Source organism: Cherax quadricarinatus, unplaced genomic scaffold, assembly GCF_038502225.1.
Source record: "Cherax quadricarinatus isolate ZL_2023a unplaced genomic scaffold, ASM3850222v1 Contig333, whole genome shotgun sequence".
Taxonomy (NCBI): domain Eukaryota; kingdom Metazoa; phylum Arthropoda; class Malacostraca; order Decapoda; family Parastacidae; genus Cherax; species Cherax quadricarinatus.
Window position 1 is genome coordinate 179,154 of NW_027195359.1, and position 22,704 is coordinate 201,857.

At 39.2% G+C, this 22,704-nt stretch overlaps 1 protein-coding gene across 1 annotated transcript; it reads right to left on the reverse strand.

Annotated features, from left to right (window-relative positions):
- Positions 1–5,047: 5,047 nt before the first annotated feature.
- Positions 5,048–21,075, reverse strand: Elp1 (elongator complex protein 1). The gene is made up of 2 exons (XM_053790327.2): positions 20,776–21,075; positions 5,048–10,186 (listed from the first exon to the last, which is right to left on the reverse strand). The coding sequence occupies exons 1-2, from the start codon at positions 20,974–20,976 to the stop codon at positions 6,386–6,388; spliced, it is 4,002 nt and encodes a 1,333-aa protein (XP_053646302.2). The 5' UTR covers positions 20,977–21,075; the 3' UTR covers positions 5,048–6,385.
- Between the last annotated feature and the right edge of the window lie 1,629 nt (positions 21,076–22,704).

Here is a 22,704-nt window from a genome sequence, read left to right on the forward strand (position 1 = left end):
AAGACCTCCACTTTATCTCGTAGATTTCTGGCCAGTGTCTGGGGAGAATTGTGAGTGTGTTTGATCTGTGGGCCTGTGTTGAAGCTGGCAGAGCATACCCAGTAAGTACCAGTGTCTCAAGGCAGTCTGGAAGCTAGTGTCCTTGTCTGCATAGTTATACTAGGGGATACATACCCTCTTGGATATAGGAATTTCTGAGGTGCAGGCAGGACACTAATAACGATTGAATATTGCAGGAATTAAGGCTCCCGGTTGCACGTGGTTTCTGAGGGGAAGTCCAGAGGGGCTAAGGCTAAGCTTAGGGAAGTTGAAGATCAGGATATATGCTGCAACACCAAGTTAGTCCTCTATACGTGCATGCAGGCGAGTTTCTTGCAACATCAATCATTTGTGAAAATCTGTCCTATAAGCCACTTGTGAGGCTGAGGTACCCACCTCAGAGCTCGGTGTCAACAGAGTTTGCCAGGGTAGGCGACTCACTTGGAGGCAGTCCACACAAATTTTCACATAGTGCGACATTCTTCAAAGAACACTATTCTTCAATCAACTCAACGGATATCCGGGCATAATTATGGGTCAGATACATATACCCAGGTAAGTGTTCTAACTCGTGATGTACTACTATTGACTGCGCAGTTGAGTATAAAGTCGTGAGTTAGTCACTTATCATAAATCCCAGTGATATGCGGACCTTTGAGTCCACACACGTAAGTTTGTCAGCAATCAGTGAATGAAATATGCTGACATAACATCCCCTAGGGGTAATTTATTGTTTACATAATATGATCTATTCCAGCCCGTTGAGAGATGATCATGACAACAATTCAAGACCTCGTCTGCAGGGGCGGCTGTGTAGATGATTTGCTGTCTTTTATCAGCTAAGTGTTTCCTATATTTAAAATTATAAATTATATTTATTTATTTATTTATTTATTTATTTAGTAATTTGAGCATACATACAGAGGTACAAAAAAATACAGGTAAGAGCAGCATGCCAAAGCCACTTATATGCATAGCATTACGGGCTGGCTTAAAATTTGCTTAAGATTAACTAAGCAATGATGAAATCAGTGATAAAACATTATTGTAAACAGATAACTATAAAGCACAAATGAGTATTACAAAGACAGGTCATATGGTTGCATGCATTGCTGTACATTCAGTCGAATGGAGTACAGTGGACCCCCGGTTAACGGTATTTTTTCACTCCAGAAGTATGTTCAGGTGCCAGTACTGACTGAATTTGTTCCCATAAGGAATATTATGAAGTAGATTAGTCCATTTCAGACCCCCAAACATACACGTACAAACGCACTTACATAAATACACTTACATAATTGGTTGCATTCGGAGGTGATCGTTATGCGGGGGTCCACTGTATTCTGTTAGGTAGTGTATTTAAAAAATAATAAAGTTAGATTGGGTTTTAGGTTTAACATTTATGTGATATAATTGTGAGAAACATTTAAGATATACAATTTATAAGGTTCAGTTATTCAGTATTTATTTGGTTTTGGGTAAGTGATCTTTGAGAAGAGACTTGAATTTATAAACAGGTAGTGTTTCTTTTATATTTACAGGTAATGAATTCCAGATTTTAGGGCCTTTTATGTGCATTGAGTTTTTGCATAGCGTGAGATGGACACGAGGAACATCAAAGAGTGATCTGTGCCTTAGTGTTATGGTCATGTGTCCTGTTGAGGTTGGCAAGGAGATGTTTGAGGGGAGGGTTAATATCAGAGTTAAGTGTTCTATGTATGTAATAGGCGCAATAATAAGTATGGATATTTTGTATGGTGAGTAGGTCGAGTGTTTTGAATATTGGTGGAGTGTGCTGCCTGTAGTGAGAATTTGTTATCATTCTAACTGCAGCCTTTTGTTGGGTAATTAGTGGTCTGAGATGGTTAATTGTTGTTGAGCCCCATGCACAAATTCCATAGGTGAGATAGGGGTAAATAAGAGAGTGATATAGGGCCAGGAGGGCTGACTGTGGAGCATAGTACCGTATCTTCGATAGTATGCCTACAGTCTTGGAAATTTTCTTAGAAATTTGTTGTATATGTGTATGAAATTTGAGTCTTTTATCAAGGTGGATTCCTAAGAATTTTCCCTCTGTTAGCTTTGTGATAGGTGATCCGTTTATCATTATGTTAAGAGGGACATCTGTAGCTCTGTTACCATCTTAGTTTGTAATCCCATTACTCAACAGGAATGCAGCAATAATCATATATGCTTAAAAAAAGAAAAACTGTTCTTCTTAAATTTCAATCAAGTGACTGAAAACTTTGGTATAATATAAACCTTGTTTTCAGTTTTTTGCTGCTTCTTTCAGGTAGAAATATGGACAACCATTCTAAAGATTGACATAAAAATTGAGTCAGAACATATCCCAGTGGAGCAGCTAAAAGGCCAAGGAAGTTGCTCAGAAATCAGTAATATCAGCGTCTAAAATGCAAAAAATCAGTGACTTCATGGCTACACATGCACAGCAAACACTGGGAGAGACATCATCAGCATTTCAAAAGGACTCCACAGCATTGCACTGAACAGTGACACCTGATCAGCTAGATGATAATTTACTCCAACATGAAGCTGGCAATCATCGAGAGGAATGCCATGAGCAGGATGATCAGGAAGAACATGAAAAACCAGTACGACAAGCAGAACATTAAGAAATCCAGAAGCAACAAGATCACCTTGGCCATGACGAAATACACCAGAAAGAAAATTGTGAGGACAAGCAACGTCACTGAATTTACAAAGCGCCAGCACAAATTGAAAACGACATTGGGCTGTGGCCTACCATTATTTCAGATTTGATGAGAGAACACTTTGTGAAAAAAGGTGCATCAGTTGTTTAAAATTGTGATCCACAAATTTGTACAGTTGGGCTATTCAGTCGTCAGAATTACAATGGTGAGGTCGTATATAGGGAATGGCTGTTTTTCTTCTTTAAGTAGTTGTTTGTACTGCTACCGCTGCAAGTTCATGTGTCTCAATGCAACGAAACACCAATCATCGCTTGTTAACAGTGGTTTCTCTGACTGGAAACATGCAAACTATCGTCTAAAGCAACACGAGCGGTCGAAGGAACATCTTGACTCAACCACTGCATTTCATGCTAGATCAAAAGCATCCACATGGATTGATGATGAAATGTTACAGCAGACTGAACAAGGAAAACGTTATTAGCGGTCAATAATGAAGCGTCTGGTCAGCATTATCAAGCTCATTGTTGAACGGGCTTCGCATTCAGGGGAGACAATAAGTTGATTGGTTCGCCTCACAATGGAAACTATCTGGGGATTACTGAGCTTATTTTGCAATACAATGACCTTTGATCACAGCATATCAAGAAGCATTCCGAGCATGGCTCTGGGCACACGAGCTATCTGTCATCGACAGTAATGGAAGAGCTCATAGATATGATGGGAAAGCAAGTTTTGAATGAAATAATCCAATGAATAAAAAAAAGTAAGTACGTACTATTCAATTTCCCTCGACTCCACGCCTGACAAAAGCCATGTCAATCAGCTTGCACTTGTATTGCATTACATAGAGAATAATGAGCCTGTTGAGAATTATGTTCATGCCGAACAAGGGCCACACAGCGTAGGACATGTTTGATGTCATGCTGCAGTTCCTCCAATTACATGAAATAGACATCAGTAACTGCCATGGTCAGACCTACGATAATGCTAGTTCAATGAGCGGTACGTGCAATGGTCTATGGGCCAAAGTTCTGCAAGAGAACAGCCACTCAGAATGGGTTTCTTGCACAGCTCATTCACTGAACCTAGTTGGGAAAAATGCAGCAGAATGTTGTACTGGAGCAATCCATTACTTTGATTTCCTTCAAAAGTTGTACGAGTTTTTTTTTATTTCACATCGGCAAAAAATTATAACAGATGCTCTGTAAAGTACATATATTTCCTTGACTCTGAAACGGGTTACAACAACACGTTGGTCTTGCCAGGCCAATGCAGTCAAAGCCTTCAGATTTGGTTACAACGAAATCAGAAATGCATTGGAAAGCATCACAAATGACGTTGATGAAGGGCCTGTGTACACTGCAAAGCACATAGATTGTCAGCAAAGATCTGTCTTCTTGAAACAGGAATTTATACTGCTTACTGGAATGACATTCTTCAAAGAATGAATGCAACAAATCAAGGGCTACAAAGCAAAAAACTAGATCTTTATGTTGCAGTTGCTTCATTGGCTAGTCTGAAAGACTTTGTGCAGTCTAAACGTGAATGTTTTGACAGTTATGAGAGACAAGGTCAATAACTGTCGGGTTCTGCAGACTACACTCAATTGTGAAAGCAATCCCACAACATTTGTTTAAGTCCATTGGACTATGGTCATGCAGAACAAGCAAGCATGAACCCCTCTGAAAAATTTAGAGTAAAGGATTTCATTCTTGTCATTGATCAGTTTGTAGCTTCAACTGATCAACATTTGCATGCATATGAGCTGATGTCAGCTTAGTTTAGTTGCTTTGAGCGATTGACGGAGTTATCGCCCGAAGAGCTGACAAGAGCAGCACAAAACCTATAGGAAGTATATCCCAAAGACAGAAAATTCCTTTCCAAATGAAATGATTCAATTTTCTTCTTTTTCCAGGATTCATGCAAACAAAGAGCCCAACAACATGAGCACAGAATTATTTCTTTACAAGCTCTTCCACGAAAAACATGTGGTTAATATTTACCCAAATGTTGAAGTCGCATTGAGAATGTACCTTGTAGTGATGGTAAGCAATTGCAGTGCAGAACGTTCCTTTCCAAAACATGAACTTATTGAGAACCACCTACGAATGAGCATGAAGCAAGGGCGGCTTGTGAATCTGATGGTCATGAGCATAGAATTTGACATCCTGCGCTCGTTGGATTTTGGAGTCATCAGAGACTTTTCCATCAAAAAAAGCATGGAATGTACCTGGCTCATAATATTTTCTGACTGAAGATAACGCCTCATAAGTCTGTAGATTACTTTTGAGTTACACTTGCAAATGAACCGAAAGGGTGCTAAAACACATTATAAATCCAATTTATTGTTTCATTTCTTCATCTTAAGAGTGGTGAAAGTTTTCTAAGGAGAAACTTAAAAGGGGCCCTCCACCAAACTGGGCCCTGGACCCCCACCACCTAAATCCAGCACTGTATGGTGATCTTCCTTTGCACAGATGACAAATTCCAATAATTAATCATTAATATCACAATTAGTATATCCTTCAGACTTTTACATTTGGTATATTCTTCTGGCTTTTACAATTAGTATATCCTTCAGACTTTCATTTTAGAAGGCATTAATAATAGCTTCAAAAAGATTAACTAAAATCAACAGTCAAGTGTCTGGTACATTACACAAAAAATATTTCAAAACATTAGCCATCAAATTAAACATCATAACTGTGAAAGGAAACGTTCTTCCGAAGCACATTTAACAAAACAATAAACACATCATTACCATCTTTGGGTATCTGATGTGGAAATCTGGGTATATTCACTTGGATTTATATATTGCAAACATGCATATTGATAACTGGAAGGAGATCATCACTCAAACACTCCCTCAGTATTGGCATTTCCACTAACCTTATGCACATTAATACTGGAGATACAGTGGTACCTTGAGTTACGAGCTTAATTCATTCCAGAAGGCTGTTCGAGTGCCAATACCAAATGAATAATGAAAATTAGATTATTCCGTTTCAGACCCTCAAAAATACACTTACAAAAGCACTTACAAAAATACACTTACATAATTGTTCGAGTTGGGAGCTGCTTGTAACCCAGGGTACCACTGTACATATTTGATTCTCGTTCTTCAGTTCATTTCCAAAATTTGCTAAAAAAAAATTCAGTTATTAATGCATACATTATTTCATTACTCATTTTGTATGTCTGATAAGATATGCTTCTTTGTGCTTATGGACTTGTATTCATTTCTAAATGTTTCCATAATTGAGAATAGGTAGGCCTACTCCATACAATATCACACACCCTCTTGTACACCATACATTACTGTTACCATGTTGTATACTGTAACAAGACCAACTAAAATATTCCATATGAATGGCTTTAAAATGTTACAATTATTCTTCCTTATGAGATTCTCAAAACTCCAGAATCCTTTATAATTGTTTTGACTTTGCTGCTTCAAATTTACAAGACATATAATTTAATTGAGAATCCCTTAAATTTTGTATTATATTCTATGAAAGGTCCTTACACATTTAAAATGCTAATGCAGATCTTTTGCATTCATTTCTAAGTTTTATAAATGTAGGAAAATCTTACATGAAAACATTACAACATAAAAATATCCAGTAAAGTTACCCACTGCTTTGAAGTAATATGAGATTACTGCACTCCTACTCCTATCTATTCCCTCTCAGCATGTGCAGACCCCAGCTGGAGGGTCGAGTTACTTGAGGAGGATGTCTCAGATGAGGCTCCAGCGCTCTCATGCGCTCAACCACAAACGACACACCGCTTCCACCACCTTTAATTTGATTAACCACTCCATCTGTGGTCAACTGAGGCCCAAATTCAGGCTCATCATCACTGGCTAGTGCAGATGAAGGCCAGATTTCAGTTTTCTTTCTATCCATTTCTCTCAGGAGTTTTGACAGATATGTTTGAAGGTGCATTGCTTTCTCATCCATGCCAAAAGTGATCAAAATGGTGCACAAATCTGAGAGTGTTGAAGCCATGCAGTCTGCTGTAACAAACACTGTATGAAGAGCAGTGACTAAACCAAGATCTTCATGTGCACCACCTTCTTTTGTACTAAATTTCTTTCGCTCTAATTTCTTCTTGTTTTTAGTAGAACGATATGTTCTTCCAGAAGTAGAAATACTAGCTCTGGAACCAGTTACAGGACTCCTGGAGTATGTAATTCCTGTCACTGTGCTTGTATCTGAATAAAGGTCAGAATCAAGATGACCTTCAGTATTTCCTTCCAAAAAATCAAGGTGTTGCTTTTCTTTATTTTCTCGTACAACAATCAATCTAGAATGGTACTGCCTAAACATCTTAGTAAGATTTATTATTTCTTCTAGGTAGGACTCGCATTGCTCTAGAGCACCTGGTTTTATGTGCGTGTCCACAAGATCAGGGCGGTTATATTTGTATGCTACCCTAAGTGCATCAACCCACTGATTTCCTTTCACTAAACAATCTAATGCCTCCTCTTCATTTTGCAGGTATTCCTCATAGATCCAAGCAGCATCTCTAGGTATATTCCTGTTCTTCAGGGATTCTACAAGTGAGTAACACAGAACATTCATCTCCTCTTTACTAAAATTCAGTTGTGCCCCAACAACAAGTACCATTTTCCAGTTTCCAGCTTGCTGATAAGCATGCAGAGCTTCATCAAGCTTATGGGCACGAGTATACATAATAGCTGCTTCATTGTAGTGTTGTTTGGACATGAGATAAATACCATAGATTTCACATACAGCTTTGTTCATATCTGTAGATGAAGAAAATATCTGTAGAGCCTCCTTGTATAAATTTTCTGACACAATAAGGTCAAGACATTCTTGTTTATGATTATCTGTTCCCCTCAAGCACTCCAAAGCTTTCTGAAACCGTCTTAGGTAGACATTAATCTTGAATTTTCTATAATTTTCTTCAAGTACTTTAAGATCATTCAAGAAAGGAAGGTACTCTTTGGGATCCTTCTGAGACTTCTCAGCAACCATCATAACAAGATCAAAATCATATGTTCCAAGTGCAACATCATACAATTCATTAACATCAGCAATATAAAGTAAATGTTTCAATCCTTCCTCTGCAGATACCTTAAATTTTTTGTCTGTTTGTTCCCTCATATTCTGAATCTTTTTTAGAGCAACTTCCATCTGGCAGGAAGTCATCTTAATATAAGAAGTCAAAATTGGTAGAAGGAACTTTTCCTCATCAAGAGCAATCATTGCTTCTCGAACAGCATTACATACCACATCAATTTTACTACTCAGCTCTTGAGTTTTGCTTCCCTCATTCTGCCTGTAGCTGTAGTTAAAAGAGTATATGATATCTGTAACATCAGTTTCACTCAAACTAGCTAAAAACACATCTATCCATTGGGGATTATCAACATCTTGAACAAAATGAGTAGCATGAGCAAGAAATTCTGCTGGGTTATGGTCAAACATGAGATTTAAATCTATACGTTGTACTCTCATGATTTCCAGTGCTTGATAATACTTGTGCTCATTTAAAAGGACCTTCAGTATATGAACTGTCAGGGGTCGAGGACTAACTACCTCAAGATTGCCACGAGGCATCTGCAGAATTACTCTTGTGTCCTGAGGCACTGCTGTGACAATGCGAGAGCCTCTCTCCACTTTTCGTGATCCAACAGTACTACTATCTTCAGCATTTCCTGTAAATAGTTTACTAAAAGTGCTATGCTTGAGGGGTATGATTAGCAGCATGTGCTTTGTTGTGGTTGTTAGCAAGTGATCAGTGTGAATGTGGTAAGATGTACAATTGGCAAGAAGCTGATTATTTCCCCAATACAAACGATTCCTGGAAGTTAACCCAATAGGAATAACTTGTGACCCATCATCAACTGGACAAAGACTTACTTGCTGGCACACACTGGGAAACCTAACTTCCTCTCCACTTTCAGTGTATGGTTCAATCGCTTGTGTCTGAAAATTAAGTTCCAGTAGTGCCCCAGACACACACTGAAGAGCAGCAATTGTACCATCAGGAGAAGGCGATATACTAACCACAGATTCCTCCACAGGCAAAACTGCCTTTACTGTTACTCGTCCTGCCTCTGATCCTATGGACTGAATATCAACCATTACAACATAACACACTTCTTCTGTCTTGTAGCATGCTAAAAGAGTGTTTTTTGCTGCCCAAACCCAATTGCACAACTGAGATATTTCTTGACATTTTGGAGTTTTTTCTGGGTCCCATTCCACTTTATGCTGTGCAATTACTCGATGAACATTCACCTTAACAGTGACGCCATTTCCTCCTGCACCGGTGATTTTTACATTACAACCATGGTCATCCAAGATATCATTGGCATGTGCTTGAGTTAAGAATGTTAAAGTCTCTGATCCATGTAACACACACAAACTATTGCTGTTGCAGCCAGGAGGATCAAATGCCTCTAGAAATCCTGAATCTTCCACACACACAGAACTATCTGGTGAAGCTTCACAAGTCTTGACAATGGGCGGAGCAAACATAACAGCGCTTATCTGCTCCGTGAATGTGACCTCATATGCTGACATTGGAGGTGGCACAATCGATTGCCTGAATGGTGTCATGAGCAGCTTTGTGCCATCAATCACTGCAACCTGTGCAAGATCCACAGAACCAAATCCACGAGAAATGTTGTTAGTTACAACCCAACTGTAAAGATGGAGATGAGATGGAGTAAGTAAATGCAATAGGAAGGGTGCTGTACAATCCCAACACAAATAATTTATGCCTTCTGCAAACTTCAACTCCTGCTTTAAATACCAGTGGTAATTTCCAGTTGTCCACAACTGAACTATATCCTTTGGATCCCCTTCATTCTTTGTAAGTGGCTTCAGCCAAACTAGAAGAACACTGGAATCCTGATTCCAACTAACTTCTTTTACAAGCATTTCATTGGATTTAAAAGGTAAATTAAATTCTCCATGTTTGAGACCATTCTTTTCAAAGAAAATCACCTCATGCTTGTTTGGGAGTCTCCGAGAAGAAGCAATTAAACTACCTGAGGGTTTCCAGGAGAGGGCTTGTTCTAAGCCATCCACCTCTTCACTTGTGTACTGCAAGATCCCTTCACGGTTAATTATGCGAAGACGCCGACTCTGTGTATCCTGTGCAACATGGCTTACAACGAAAAGCTGGCCATCACCTCGCCAACTGATCCATGGCTTGCGATCATCCCAATCAGGAACTTCTTTAACTGCCGGCTTCATAACCTTAGCGGCTCCTTTACCTTCTGTACCATGAAACTGTGTCTCCTTTTTTCCCCAGCCAAGATTAATAAATTTATTTTCACCAAAATCATCCTGATTAAGGGGAAATTCTGCAATTGGATCAAAATCTGCTGTCATAACTACTACAATAGATTCCGAAGTCACTAGGATAAGAAGTTCTTGATCAGGACTCCAGCAAGCAGCTTCCAAACCCGCAGAGACAGTACCCACCACCTCAACCTGCAAAAACCAATTATTATTTTTATTATTATTATTTTTATAACAGAATGGTCATTTCCCACTGAGGTGGAGTCCCCACCATTCAGTCCATTGTTTGTTTTGTCAAAAGTACGCTTACATGACAATTCAGATGCCTTCCAAATTGCAACATCTTCATCCCTCCTTCAGAGTGTAGGCACTACTTCCCACCTCCAGGACTCAAGACTGGCTAACCAGTTTCCCTTTAGTCACTTCATAAATACTACCTAGCTCACACTCCCACAGAATGTCAAGTCATAAAAATCACTTTGCTCCACTCAAACTGACCTAACATGCTCACACAAACCTGTTGGATGTTCAAGCACTGAGCACTCTTAGCCCTATGAATTATACTTGTGGTAACCCCCCATCTTCTAATCTCCTAATTCAAAATTCTCTGAATAATATTCATAACACACATTGCCCTCAAACACAACATGTCCACTACCACAGGCTCCTCCTCCCCCTCCTCAGCAACATCTAACACCCATATACAGTACAATGATGATACCACTGTACTCTGGTACATTCCCCTCTGTGCCTCCATGAATAAGTTCTTTGTCTCCACAAATGCCTCAATGCACCAGATGCCTGGGGGGGAACATGTTGAATAACCAGAGGATAAGTTGCTTTAGTTGTTTTAATGCATACAGTGTTTATTATAGAATTTACTGAATTACCACTTTTTGAATACTTTATAGGGGAGTTCTGATTTTGAATGGACAGTTTCTTGTGCTCAGTTGATATAATGAAAGGCATACTAGCAAAATAGCCAGGAATTTGGTCAAAAATCAGTGAGCTGGCTTAAAATATGACTCAAAGTCCCTACCTACCCAATGCCTGTGTAAGCGCCAGCTTCCTTGTCTGTGCTCTGGAATCTCTACAGCTGTTTCTCTTCACACCAACTCCAAGGCTGAGGGACTGATTACCTCATCTTTTGTATATAGTTTCACTGTCTTCAAGTTATGTCCTAGAATCTGTGTTGATAAAGCCACTGGATGGCAAAACGTCTATAAAAAAGATACCCAGATGTTGCATATGTCTCTTAACTTTCATCTTGTTGGTACTGTATACCTTTCTTGTATGGCTCTTCAGTGGTTAGCTCTTCCTTGTCGTTCTCCACCAACTCTTCCACATCCTGGCCACTCACATCCAACCCCACGGACTTCCCCAAAGACACAATAGATTCCACAACAGGCGTAGGGTCGTCAGGGTCAGCCTCAAACCCTTCAAAATCCTTCTCCTGGACACATTCTGGCCACAATTTTCTCCAAGCAGAATTCATCGGCCTGGAAGTCACTTTCTGCCAAGCCTTATCTATAAAGCTTATGCAATTGAGGATACTGAAGTGATTCCTCCAGAACTCTCTTAGGGTCACTTCAGTGTCCGAGGTCACTTCAAAGAACCTTTGAAACAATGCTTTGATGTAGAGTTTTTTGAAGTTTGAAATGACCTGCTGGTCCATGGGCTGCATGAGAGGAGTGATATTAGGGAGCAAGAACTTCACTGTGATGAAACTAAACTCCTCAAACAATTGGTCTTCCAAGTTTGTAGGATGAGCAGGGGGCACTTGAGTGGCAATTTATTTTCCAGGAGGCACTTAAGTGGCAATTTATTTTCCAGGAGGTATTTCTTCACACTCAGGCCAAACACTTCATTGACCCACTCAATGAAAATTAGCCTCGTGACCCATGCTTTATTGTTAGCCTTCCACAGCACACACAATTTACTCTTCATCACATTATTTTTCTGGAACACTCATGGATTTTCAGAGTGATACACCAGTAAAGGCTTCACTTTGAAATCCCCACTAGTGTTACCACAGAACAAATGAGTTATCCTATCCTTCATAGGCTTGTGCCCTGGCAGTGCCTTTTCCTCCTGTGTAGTGTAGGTCTTCTTTGGCATTTTCTTCCAAAAGAGGCCTGTTTCATCACAATTGAACACTTGTTGGGGGAGGAATCCTTCAGCCTCTATGTAATCCTTGAATTCATCAACAAATTCTTCGGCCGCATGTTTGTCTGAACTTGCAGCCTCACCATGCCTTATCACACTGTGTATGATATTTCGCTTCTTGAATCTGTTGAACCAGCCTTTGCCGGCCTTAAATTCACTAACAGCAGCACTCGTTCGAGGCATTTTCTTTACAAGATCCGCACACAACTGCCTTGCCTTTTCGTAAATTATCCTCTGCACAACACTATCTCCTGCTAACTGTCTTTCGTTGATCCACACCAACAACAACTTCACATCTTCGACGGTTTGTGATCTCTGTTTCGTTAGCATATTTACCTCTTTTGCAACATCAACTTTCTTCATTTTTACTTTCTTCACCAGGATGGAACTAATTGTTGATTTGGACTTCCCATACATCTTGGCGAGCTCGGCCACATGTATGCCACTTTCGTATTTTGATACAAGCTCTTTCTTTAATTCTATTGTGTTTCTCACCTTCTTTACCAAAGGACTGGCACTCTGGACTTTCTTTGGCCCCATGGTGGCTTATTTTGCAGTCGCATTCAATTAACAAGCACCAAAAACAATGGATGAACGCGTGGGGTATTGTTCACTTGACAAGTGACAGAGGCAGACTGAGTCAGGCAGCGGCGGCCCGAGTGGGCAGATGCATCTAATACAGATGATTTCCGAGTCAAATGTACGAAACCCAGAGTAAAAATTCACCAAAAATAGTGGTCGAAATCCGAATTTTACGATATTCGGACCAGACGAAAACTGGAGTTTTACTGTACTTCTTTTCTTATACCAAATCTAGGGCAAAACTCACACCCAGTTTTGGATCCCTGTTTAAGAGAGATGGGACTTACATAGATGACAGCAAAGAAATGGGTGAATACTAAAGTCCCAAAATGACTCAACGTTCAGTGAGCCATTAATCAGACTGAGGGTCAACAATCTACATGAATTTTTTATGACCAAGACTCAAAATCTAGTTAATTCAAGAATTCTGATATAATTCTAACACCACAGGACTTTGAAAAAGCAATAAATGACATGCCCATGTACTCTGCCCCAGGCCCAGACTCATGGAACTCTGTTCAAGAACTGCAAGAAACCATCCTCATATTCTATGCAGAGGAAACATAGACACAGGGGTCATTCCATAGTTACTAAAAACAACAGACATAGCCCCACTCCACAAAGGTGACAGTGAAATACTTGAAAATAATTACAGACAATAGCACTAACATCTCATATCATAGAAATCTTTGAAACGGTCTAAAAAGCAAGATCACCAACCACTGGGATACCCATCAATTGCACAACCCAGGGCAGCATGGGTTTAGTGTTGCTCCTGCCCCTTACAACTACAGGACCACCATGAAATGATTTGGATGCTCTGGAGGACAAACAAAATGAAGCTGTGGTATACACAGACTTTGTGAAAGCCTTCAACAAGTGTGATCATGGTGTAATAGACGGATCTATAACTTCCTAGCAAATAGAACACCAAGAGTAATAGTAAACAGAGTAAAGTCAGAGGTGGCTACAGTAAAAATCTCTGTTCCACAAGGTACGGTACTCACTCCCATCCTTTTCCCCATCCTCATATCTGACAGGGATGTAAGCCACAGCATAGTGTCCTCCTTTGCTGATACCTGAATCTGCACGACAACGTCATCCATCAAAGACACTGCAAATTTTCAAGTGGACATCAACCAAATCTTTAAATAGGCCACAGAAAACAATATGAAATTCAATGAAGGCAAATTTCAATTACTCTGCTATGGGAAACTTGAGGAAATAAAAAATAGATTGGAGTATAAAACAAAGTCCAACCACAGAGAATCTCGCCTTCAAAGATCACAACAATGTATCTACCACGTCTGTTAGGAAAACTGATAGGATGGATGAGAACCCTCAAAACTAGAGATGCCAAGCCCATGATGATTCTCTTCATATCACTTATCACTAGGCTGGAATATTGCTGTACACTAACAGCCCAGTTCAAGGCAGCTGAAATTGCAGACCTCAAGAATACACAAAGAACTTTCACGGCACATATATGATAAAGCACCTAAATTACTGAGAACAGTTGAAGTCCCTTGACTTGTACTCTCTGGAATGCAGGCAAGAAAGATGCATGATAATATACACTTGGAAAATCCTAGAGGGACTAGTCCCAAATCTACACATGAAAATCACTCCCTATGAAAGCAAAAGACTTGACAGGTGATGCTACATCCCCTGCAATGAAAAGCATGGGTGCTATGAGTATGCTAAAAGATAACACAATAAGTGTCAGGGGCCCAAGATTATTCAACTGCCTCCTACAGATCTCTGGCTGTCTTAGAGGAGGAGCTGGACAGGTACCTAAAGTCAGTACCTGACCAGCCTGGCTGTGGTTCATATGTCGATTTACATGCAGCCAGCAAAAACAGCCTAGTTGATCAGGCACTAATCCTCTGCGAGGCCTGGACATGGACCAGAGGTGTTGACACCCAAAACCCCCTCCAGGTATACTCTTAAACAACATTTTGTACTTCTTCCATCTGGTATAAATGTTTTAGTTCCTGGCATGCATTGGTAATTTTTCAGTGTAGATTATCTTTCTTTTGTTGTGCTATATTATCATTTTTATGCATTTCAGTTTTATGCAATTCATTTTCTTCTGTACACTCTTCTACACTCACTTTCTTTATCTGATCTTCTTGTAGGCTTGACCAGAGGAACATATTTTACACAAGCTTTACATGCTTCTGCATTCAACTTCACCATTGGTGTGGGTTAAAGGTGCTCAGGACTGTCTCCCAGGGTATGCTGGATAGTTCTTTGTTTATTGTGTCCAAGTGTTTTCTGAGTATTAAGTTAAATATATCAAACATCCCTTCATGTTGGCTATACAGTAAGTCCTCACTTAATGTCATCATTAGGTTCTTGGAAACCGCAACTTTAAGCTAAACAAAGTACGTATAACAAAACCACACTTAGTTTTGTTTCTAATATCACACTTTTCTCTTTTTTTTTTGTGGCCACAGACATCAGGGGGTGCACAATGCACCTTTAAAATTCATTGCAACAGGGTGAAATCAAGGAATAAATGTTTGCAAAGTGAAAATTGTAAGAAGCACCTCCCACCGCCATGCAGTTCAAAAACAAATATGGTACGGTCGCTGAGCACTTTCATACTGTATCATTTATTGTCATGCATTTCTATTTTACAATAATTTGTAATCATTCATTTTTTTTTTCCTCATCAAGGTTATAAGAAAACAACATTGAACGAAATGACGTTATTAAAGGACCTGCTGTACTTAGGTTTTCTTAATAGGGATTTATGCTTGTATGTACTTCAATGAGGTTGCTATCAGAGCATAAATGACCCCAAGTGACAGCATTAACCCTTTCACTGTTGAGACTCTTGCTCACAAACTCGCTCTCAGTGTCGAAAAATATTTGAAAAAAATATTATTTTTTCTTAGCAAAATGTTAAGAATATTTTTCTGATTGTTTTAAAAGAAAAAAAATTTTTGCAATCAGTACTTACTGAGATATAGAGGTGTGAAGCTGACAGAAAGTGCACCGCTTACGGCAACATCAGCGACCGCTACTCACTCGATAATATTATTTTTACTTTTATTGTATTTTTTCTTTTTCTTTTCTAATATTTTATTTTTTCAAGTAACTTTTGTGGCCTGTGAGACCAATATAATGCATAATGTATACGTACTATATATCCACTCGTTTTATGCAACACAATAACCGCACAAACACTGTTATAATTATATTGCTTACAAAACCTGTTTACACATACCCACGCTGCCTTCCCCACCACCCACGCTGCCTTCCCCACCACCCACGCTGCCTTCCCCACCACCCACGCTGCCTTTCCCACCACCCACGCTGCCTTCCCCACCACCCAAGCTGCCTTCCCCACCACCCACGCGGACTTCCCCACCACCCACGCTGCCTTCCCCACCACCCACGCTGCCTTCCCCACCACCCACGCTGCCTTCCCCACCACCCATGCTGTCTTCCCCACCACCCATGCTGTCTTCCCCATCACTCACATGGAAACAAGTCACTTTGTCTGACTTTTTTTGGGTTGTCCTAGGTTATCTACACATATGCTGCTATGTATGATGTTACAAATAACATGATTTCTAATAAGCATAGAGATCTCCAGTGAATACTAGAAAGGACTGCCCTTCTAGCATCCAGCCTGTTACTGGGTTTTCGTAACAATTAGTCAGTATCCTGGTCCAATTATCCATTAGAATTCAATAATAATTATTAGTGCTTCAGGATTACAACTGGTAGGCTACTAACTAAAGAAATTAAAATTTAATAAATTTATTAATAACAAAAATGTCTAGGAGTATATTATCAAATTAAATTAAATTAATCACAGTAATCAAAATAATAATATCCACTTCTCTCGTGTACAGTATTATTGTGCTGAAGGCACATATCACATACATGTATTTATGTCTTAAGTACCGTCTGGTACATTAACATTTAATAATACATATACAAATAAGTTTGTGTGTATGTGTGTAAGTGCTCTAAGTAGTTCGCTATGCCTGAAGAATCGACTAGACTTAAACCAGTGACTGACAAAGTCCTCACAAACTAACTTCTTGACCAACCTGGCAATCAGAACAGCTTGCTTGAACAATAAAACGACTGATAAGCCGAACAGCAATATAACAAGCAACTGTGACACAATCAGAAACAAGGAGATAATATAACGACATTAAGTAGGGACCATCTGCAGATCCTCCACAAAAGTCAAAAAACTCCCATACTACTGAATCTAAGTTCAGCATAAGAAAATCCCCGACTGTGACAGTACACAGGTGCCAGTACAAGTTAGGTCAGAAGCTACAGCTCAGGACCTGAGGTTCTCAGAGTGTCTATGCGACACACAACCTCAATACAACGTCGAAAATCACTAAGTCTAGACAATGTTCTGTGAACAGAGTTCTACAGAACCAACAACAAGAAAGTGACAGAGACGATCTTCCAACAAGGGCCAATAAGGGAGAGTTAGGCACGTCTTGTCAGGAATACGTCCAAGCACCAAGAGCGTCCAGCCCAGACTGACTACTCCAGGCGAGGTGTGAACACCCCCCGTCAATCACGTGATTGCTCCGTGGACGGTTACTGCCCAGCAACACCGAGAAGCCGGCAGGGAAACGAGCAATGAGCGATAATTACAGTAGTTAGACAATCAAGACTTTTACTATGAGCACTGAATAATATATATATGTTACATCCTACCTAATAAAAGTAACTAAATCAAATAATAATATAAAGCAATATATTTACGATTTAGCTATTATCGCAAATATAAGCAATATAAAATTATATGAAAAAGTAATATACATTATATACATTGTGACCCATTCAGGGGTCACAACATATGATAATCTATGTAACTGTATTTATGTATACCTGAATAAACTTACTTATTCTTTGAGACATGTAAAAATACGAGTTTCCTCTTTCGTTGTAGTACAAGTGAACATGAATGGGATGGCCCAGCACCAGAGATGGGTTTTCAGCACTGTTTCTGGTATCCAAGGCATTGCTTTTAGTCACAAGTCCTCAAAACCATGAGATTCATCTTCACTGACACTTCAATCTGTGTTAGAACTATCACTTGGGAAGGGAAGAGTCCCAATTCACCAGGGAGTGAGATATTCCTTACCGCTAGGCTTGGTGACCAAGGTGTATTGAATTAGCACTCCCACAGTGCACTGCAGCTTCCCTGACTTTTTTTATACTGCGCACACTGATCACGCAGACCATTCTATCACATGTAGGTCTACCAGCTTTCTCCCGCTAGATTTGAAGCTGCTAGAATTTTGGCATAATACTATGGCACCAACACCAGCTTGCAAGCTGTAGTACTATGGCACCGACAGTGAAAGGGCTAATGCATTCCTGAATAATGAATGTAAGTTGAGTGTTAGATACATGTTACCCATAGCTACCCAAGTTATAATTGGAAATGAATTCCCAAGGCATAATATTCTTTATTTAATTTCATTTATTTTGCAACTAGGAATATTTACCCAATACAATATACGTATTACATTCAGTATTGTTCCTTTTCATGTACAGAAGACCATCGTTTAACACGGTAGTAACACTCCTAAAAACGCTGTGTTAGGTAAAACTATGTTAGACAAACTGAAGAACTTATGGGGAAAAATAGGGTTACATTTCTGGGAGCTCCCAAAAAGCCAAACAACTTATTCTTAGACCAACAGATCTAACTAAAATAAATGTGAATATGTAACTGTAGTGTATTGTCATGATATATTACTGCTTAAGACTACATATGCAATAGAAATACAGTGAACCCTCATTTTTCGTAAGCATCGGAAGTCGTAATTTTCGAAAATCGTAACTTTTTTTGTCAAAATATTGACTTGCAAATCATCGTTTGACTCGAAAATAGTCATTCATCCCAGACTTGTACGCACGGCCCCGAGAGGCCCCACACTCCATTCACAGCCAGTGTGCCATTGTTTATCAGTGAGTGAGGACAATCCCATACGTTCATACAATACATTTCGTAATATTCCATTCATTTTAGTGCTTGCAACTGCTAAATAAGCCACCATGGCCCCAAAGAAAGCTCCTAGTCCTAGGTCTTTGGTAAAGAAAGTGAGAAACATGACAGAATTCAAGAAAAACCTTGTAGCAAAGTGCCAAAGTGGAGGAGGAAGAGAGAGGAGAGAATGTACCTTTTTCAGTGATTCAGTGATTCTACAATATATATGATACTAAAGCAGCACAAGTCGATAAAGGTTATAGTGCCAGCCAGCGATGAAGTGTAGCATTAACAGTGTAGCAAGTAAGCGATCAATCAATAGAAAAAGGATAGCACGAACCCAACTCCTCCAATGTCGTTGGAGTTTTATAGGGCTACTGACAACACTGCCGTCTCCACCACCACTATGTACAGCTTATGCTCTCAATGGCCTTTATGCACCCAACAACAAAACACACCACCACTCATGACATACATAATGACTTTTTTATTCATTCTAGAGTATATGTCATGTTTCTATGTTTTTAACCCTTTCAGGGTTTCCGACGTACTAGTACGTCTTACGCGCCAGGTTTATCGATGTACTAGTACGAGTAAATTCTAGCGCCTTCAAATCTAGCGAGAGAAAGCTGGTAGGCCTACATGTGAAAGAATGGGTCTATGTGGCCAGTGTGCACAGTATAAAAAAAAATTCTGCAGCACACAGTGTGTAATGAGAAAAAAAAAAACTTTGACCGTGTTTTTGGCTTAAAACAGCAACTTTGCACTGTATTTTCATATGGTATTAATGGTTGTATTCTAGTTTTCCTGGTCTCATTTTATAGAATGGAAGACATATTACAGAAATTGAGATGATTTTGATTGGTTTCACAATGAAAAGTACCTTAAAATTGAGCTCAAAGTAGCAGAAATGTTCGATTTTTGCCAAAGTTCAAAAGTAAACAAATCATCCCACATGTCCAATACACATCAACTGGTGAGTCTAATATTCTTTCACAAATGCGCTGATATTATTTATACCATTTCTACACTAATGCAGTAGTCTGCATAACAGTAAATCTTCTTTTTTTTTTTTTTTTTTTTTTTTTTTTTGAGAATAAAAATTCAAAGTGAAAAGCAAAAGAAATGTAAGAGGGGCATGGGGACATGACTAAAGAACAGAGGAAATGTTATTTTAGTGCCAGGAATGTCTGTCTTATTTATTCTGGACCCTATTTGGAAATTGGCATCTTTTGAAATTTGTGTGAAATTGGAAAAATTGCCAATTTCTGACCACTTTATTGGATAGTTGAAATCGGTAAACGGGTGGTTTCTTGTACTCATTCAATACAAAAAAATGGAGTTCTAGCGAAATAGTTATGATTTTTGTCGACTAGTACACTGGAATTGGCCAAAAATAGGTCTCAAAGTGGGTGAAATCGCCAATGCGTAAACATCGTCGAGACTGCTAACTTCATGAGAGCATAATTCCGTAAGTTTTCCATCAAATTTCATACTTTTGGTGTCATTATGTTCGGGAAAAGATTCTTTATCATTTCATAAGAATTTTTTTTTTTTTTCCGAAAAATTTTCTACCCTGAGAACAAGTTTAGGAGAGGGCCTCTCAACCCTGAAAGGGTTAATATTGTTTATTATGTCATATTAGATGAATTGTGATAGATAAATAAGCCATAGAATTGATATTAGTGTCATATTGAAGGACTATCTTGTCCTGCCTCCAAACACACTTCCCTGCCGCCGACACAATTCCTAACATACGTAATGACATTTTATTCATACACCAACAAGAGCCTTTTAATAAAGGTAAATGTGATGTTATTATTGTTTTATTCTTCATGTCTCACTGTTTTCTGTGTATGTAAATCTATATTTCATATAAAAAAAATATTTTTTTGTTAATACTTTTGGTCTAAAACGAATTAATTGGATTTACAATATTTTTTATGGGGAAAAATGGTTTTGTAAATCGTCAATTTCACCATTAGTCACACTCTCTGGAACGGATTAATTACGAAAAACGAGGGTCTACTGTAATAGTATTTCTTACCTTAAATTGTGGGTAATGGTACTTGTGGATGATTGTGAAGAAAGTGGATATGAATTGTGTGACCCTACTAGGCTGAGGTGGATGGTTGTTGGTTGTCGGCAGAAGTGGATGGTAGAGGTTCTGGTACTGAAGTCGATGGTTGTATTGGAGTGTGCATAAATTCTGTAACAGATCTCTGGGCTCTTTTACCCTGCAGTACATTATACAGCTGACGGTAAGGCATCATCAGCTGGTCTAGACCCCGTTTCAAAGCACTGCTTTTAGATTTGTCAGGGTCCTCTTCAGTAAAAAAGTCTGCTAGTTTAACAGCAACATGGAACTGCTCACATAACTGCCGCAAGGTTGACTTTTTCTTCAGGTTCTTCTTCATCCTCTTCTGTTATCTCCCTCCCTTGTATCTGTGCATCGAGCTCTGCCAACATTTCCTCTGGACTCCTGTCTTCATCATCATCATCTTCTAAGAGCTCATTCACATCTTCATTCATATCTTCAAAACCATCACCTGGTAATCTCCTTGCCAGCTGAGCAATTTCCTGAACCTGACTCTAAAGCAAGGGAAAACCAGTGAAAGAATTAACTACAGAAGGCCATAACTTTCCCCACCCTGCATTTAATATTGTTTGGGGCACTTCATTCCATGCACTTCTAGCATAGCTGATGGCATCTGCAATGTTAAATTTATTCCAGAAGCTTGGTACTTCCAGGCTGGAATCAGAGTCCACTGATGCAACTAGTTTTTTTCATAACCTTTTCATGCAGTTACATTTGAATGACTTAAAAGCACCCCGATTCAGTGGTTGTATTAGAGATATTGTTTTTGGAGGTAAAAATACAGCTTTTACATGTGGGGTCACATCCAGCAAAGCTTGTGGATGAGTATGGGAATTATCAAGAATGAAGAGAGCCTTGAATGCAAGGTTCTTGCTGTGCAGGCAAAACTTGACTTCAAGAATAAAGTGATGCTTAAATCAGTCAATAAATATTTCTTCCATTCCATGCTGACTGGCTTGACCTTCAAATTACTAATAAGGTATTTTTATCTACACCTTTCTGCATCACAGCTACTCAAACCCATATTATTTACAGATGACACTACATACGTCTTCTCCCACCCAAACCCAGTCATACTCGCCAACACTGTCAATGCCGAACTGCAGAAAATATCTGCCTGGATGATGACTAATAAACTTACCCTGAATACTGATAAAGCCTATTTCATTCAGTTTGGAAACAAAGCTGCAAATGTTCCACTTAACATAACGCTAAAACGGATCACCAGTCACAAGACTTGCAGAGGGAAAATTCCTAGGTATCCACCTTGATAGTAGCCTTAAGTTCCAAACACATATACAACAAATCACCAAGAAAATCTCTAAGACTGTAGGCATACTATCAAAGATACGGTACTATGTTCCACAACCAGCTCTCCTGGCACTGTATCATTCACTCATATACCCTTATCTCACATATGAAATTTGTGCATGGGAATCAACAACATTAAATCTCCTAAGACCTCTAATAACCCAGAAAAAGGCAGCAGTCAAAATGATAACACATTCCCACTCCTGGAAGCATACTCCACCAATTTTCAAAAGTCTAAATCTGCTCACCATTAAGAACATCCATACTTGTTCATGTGCTTACTACATACACGGAACAATACACGCAAATATAAACCCTCCACTCAAACTTCTCCTCACCAATCTTAACAGGACACATGATCATAACACAAGAAACAGATCTCGTTTTGAAGTGCCCAGTGTCCATATCACACTGTGTAAAAACTCTATGCACATAAAGGGCCCCAAAATATGGAATTCATTACCAGAAGATACTAAAGTAACCCGGTCTGAAAATCAATTTAAGACTCTTCTCAAAAGCCACTTAATCACCCTAGACTAAATGCTCAATACTCAGTATTCCCATACT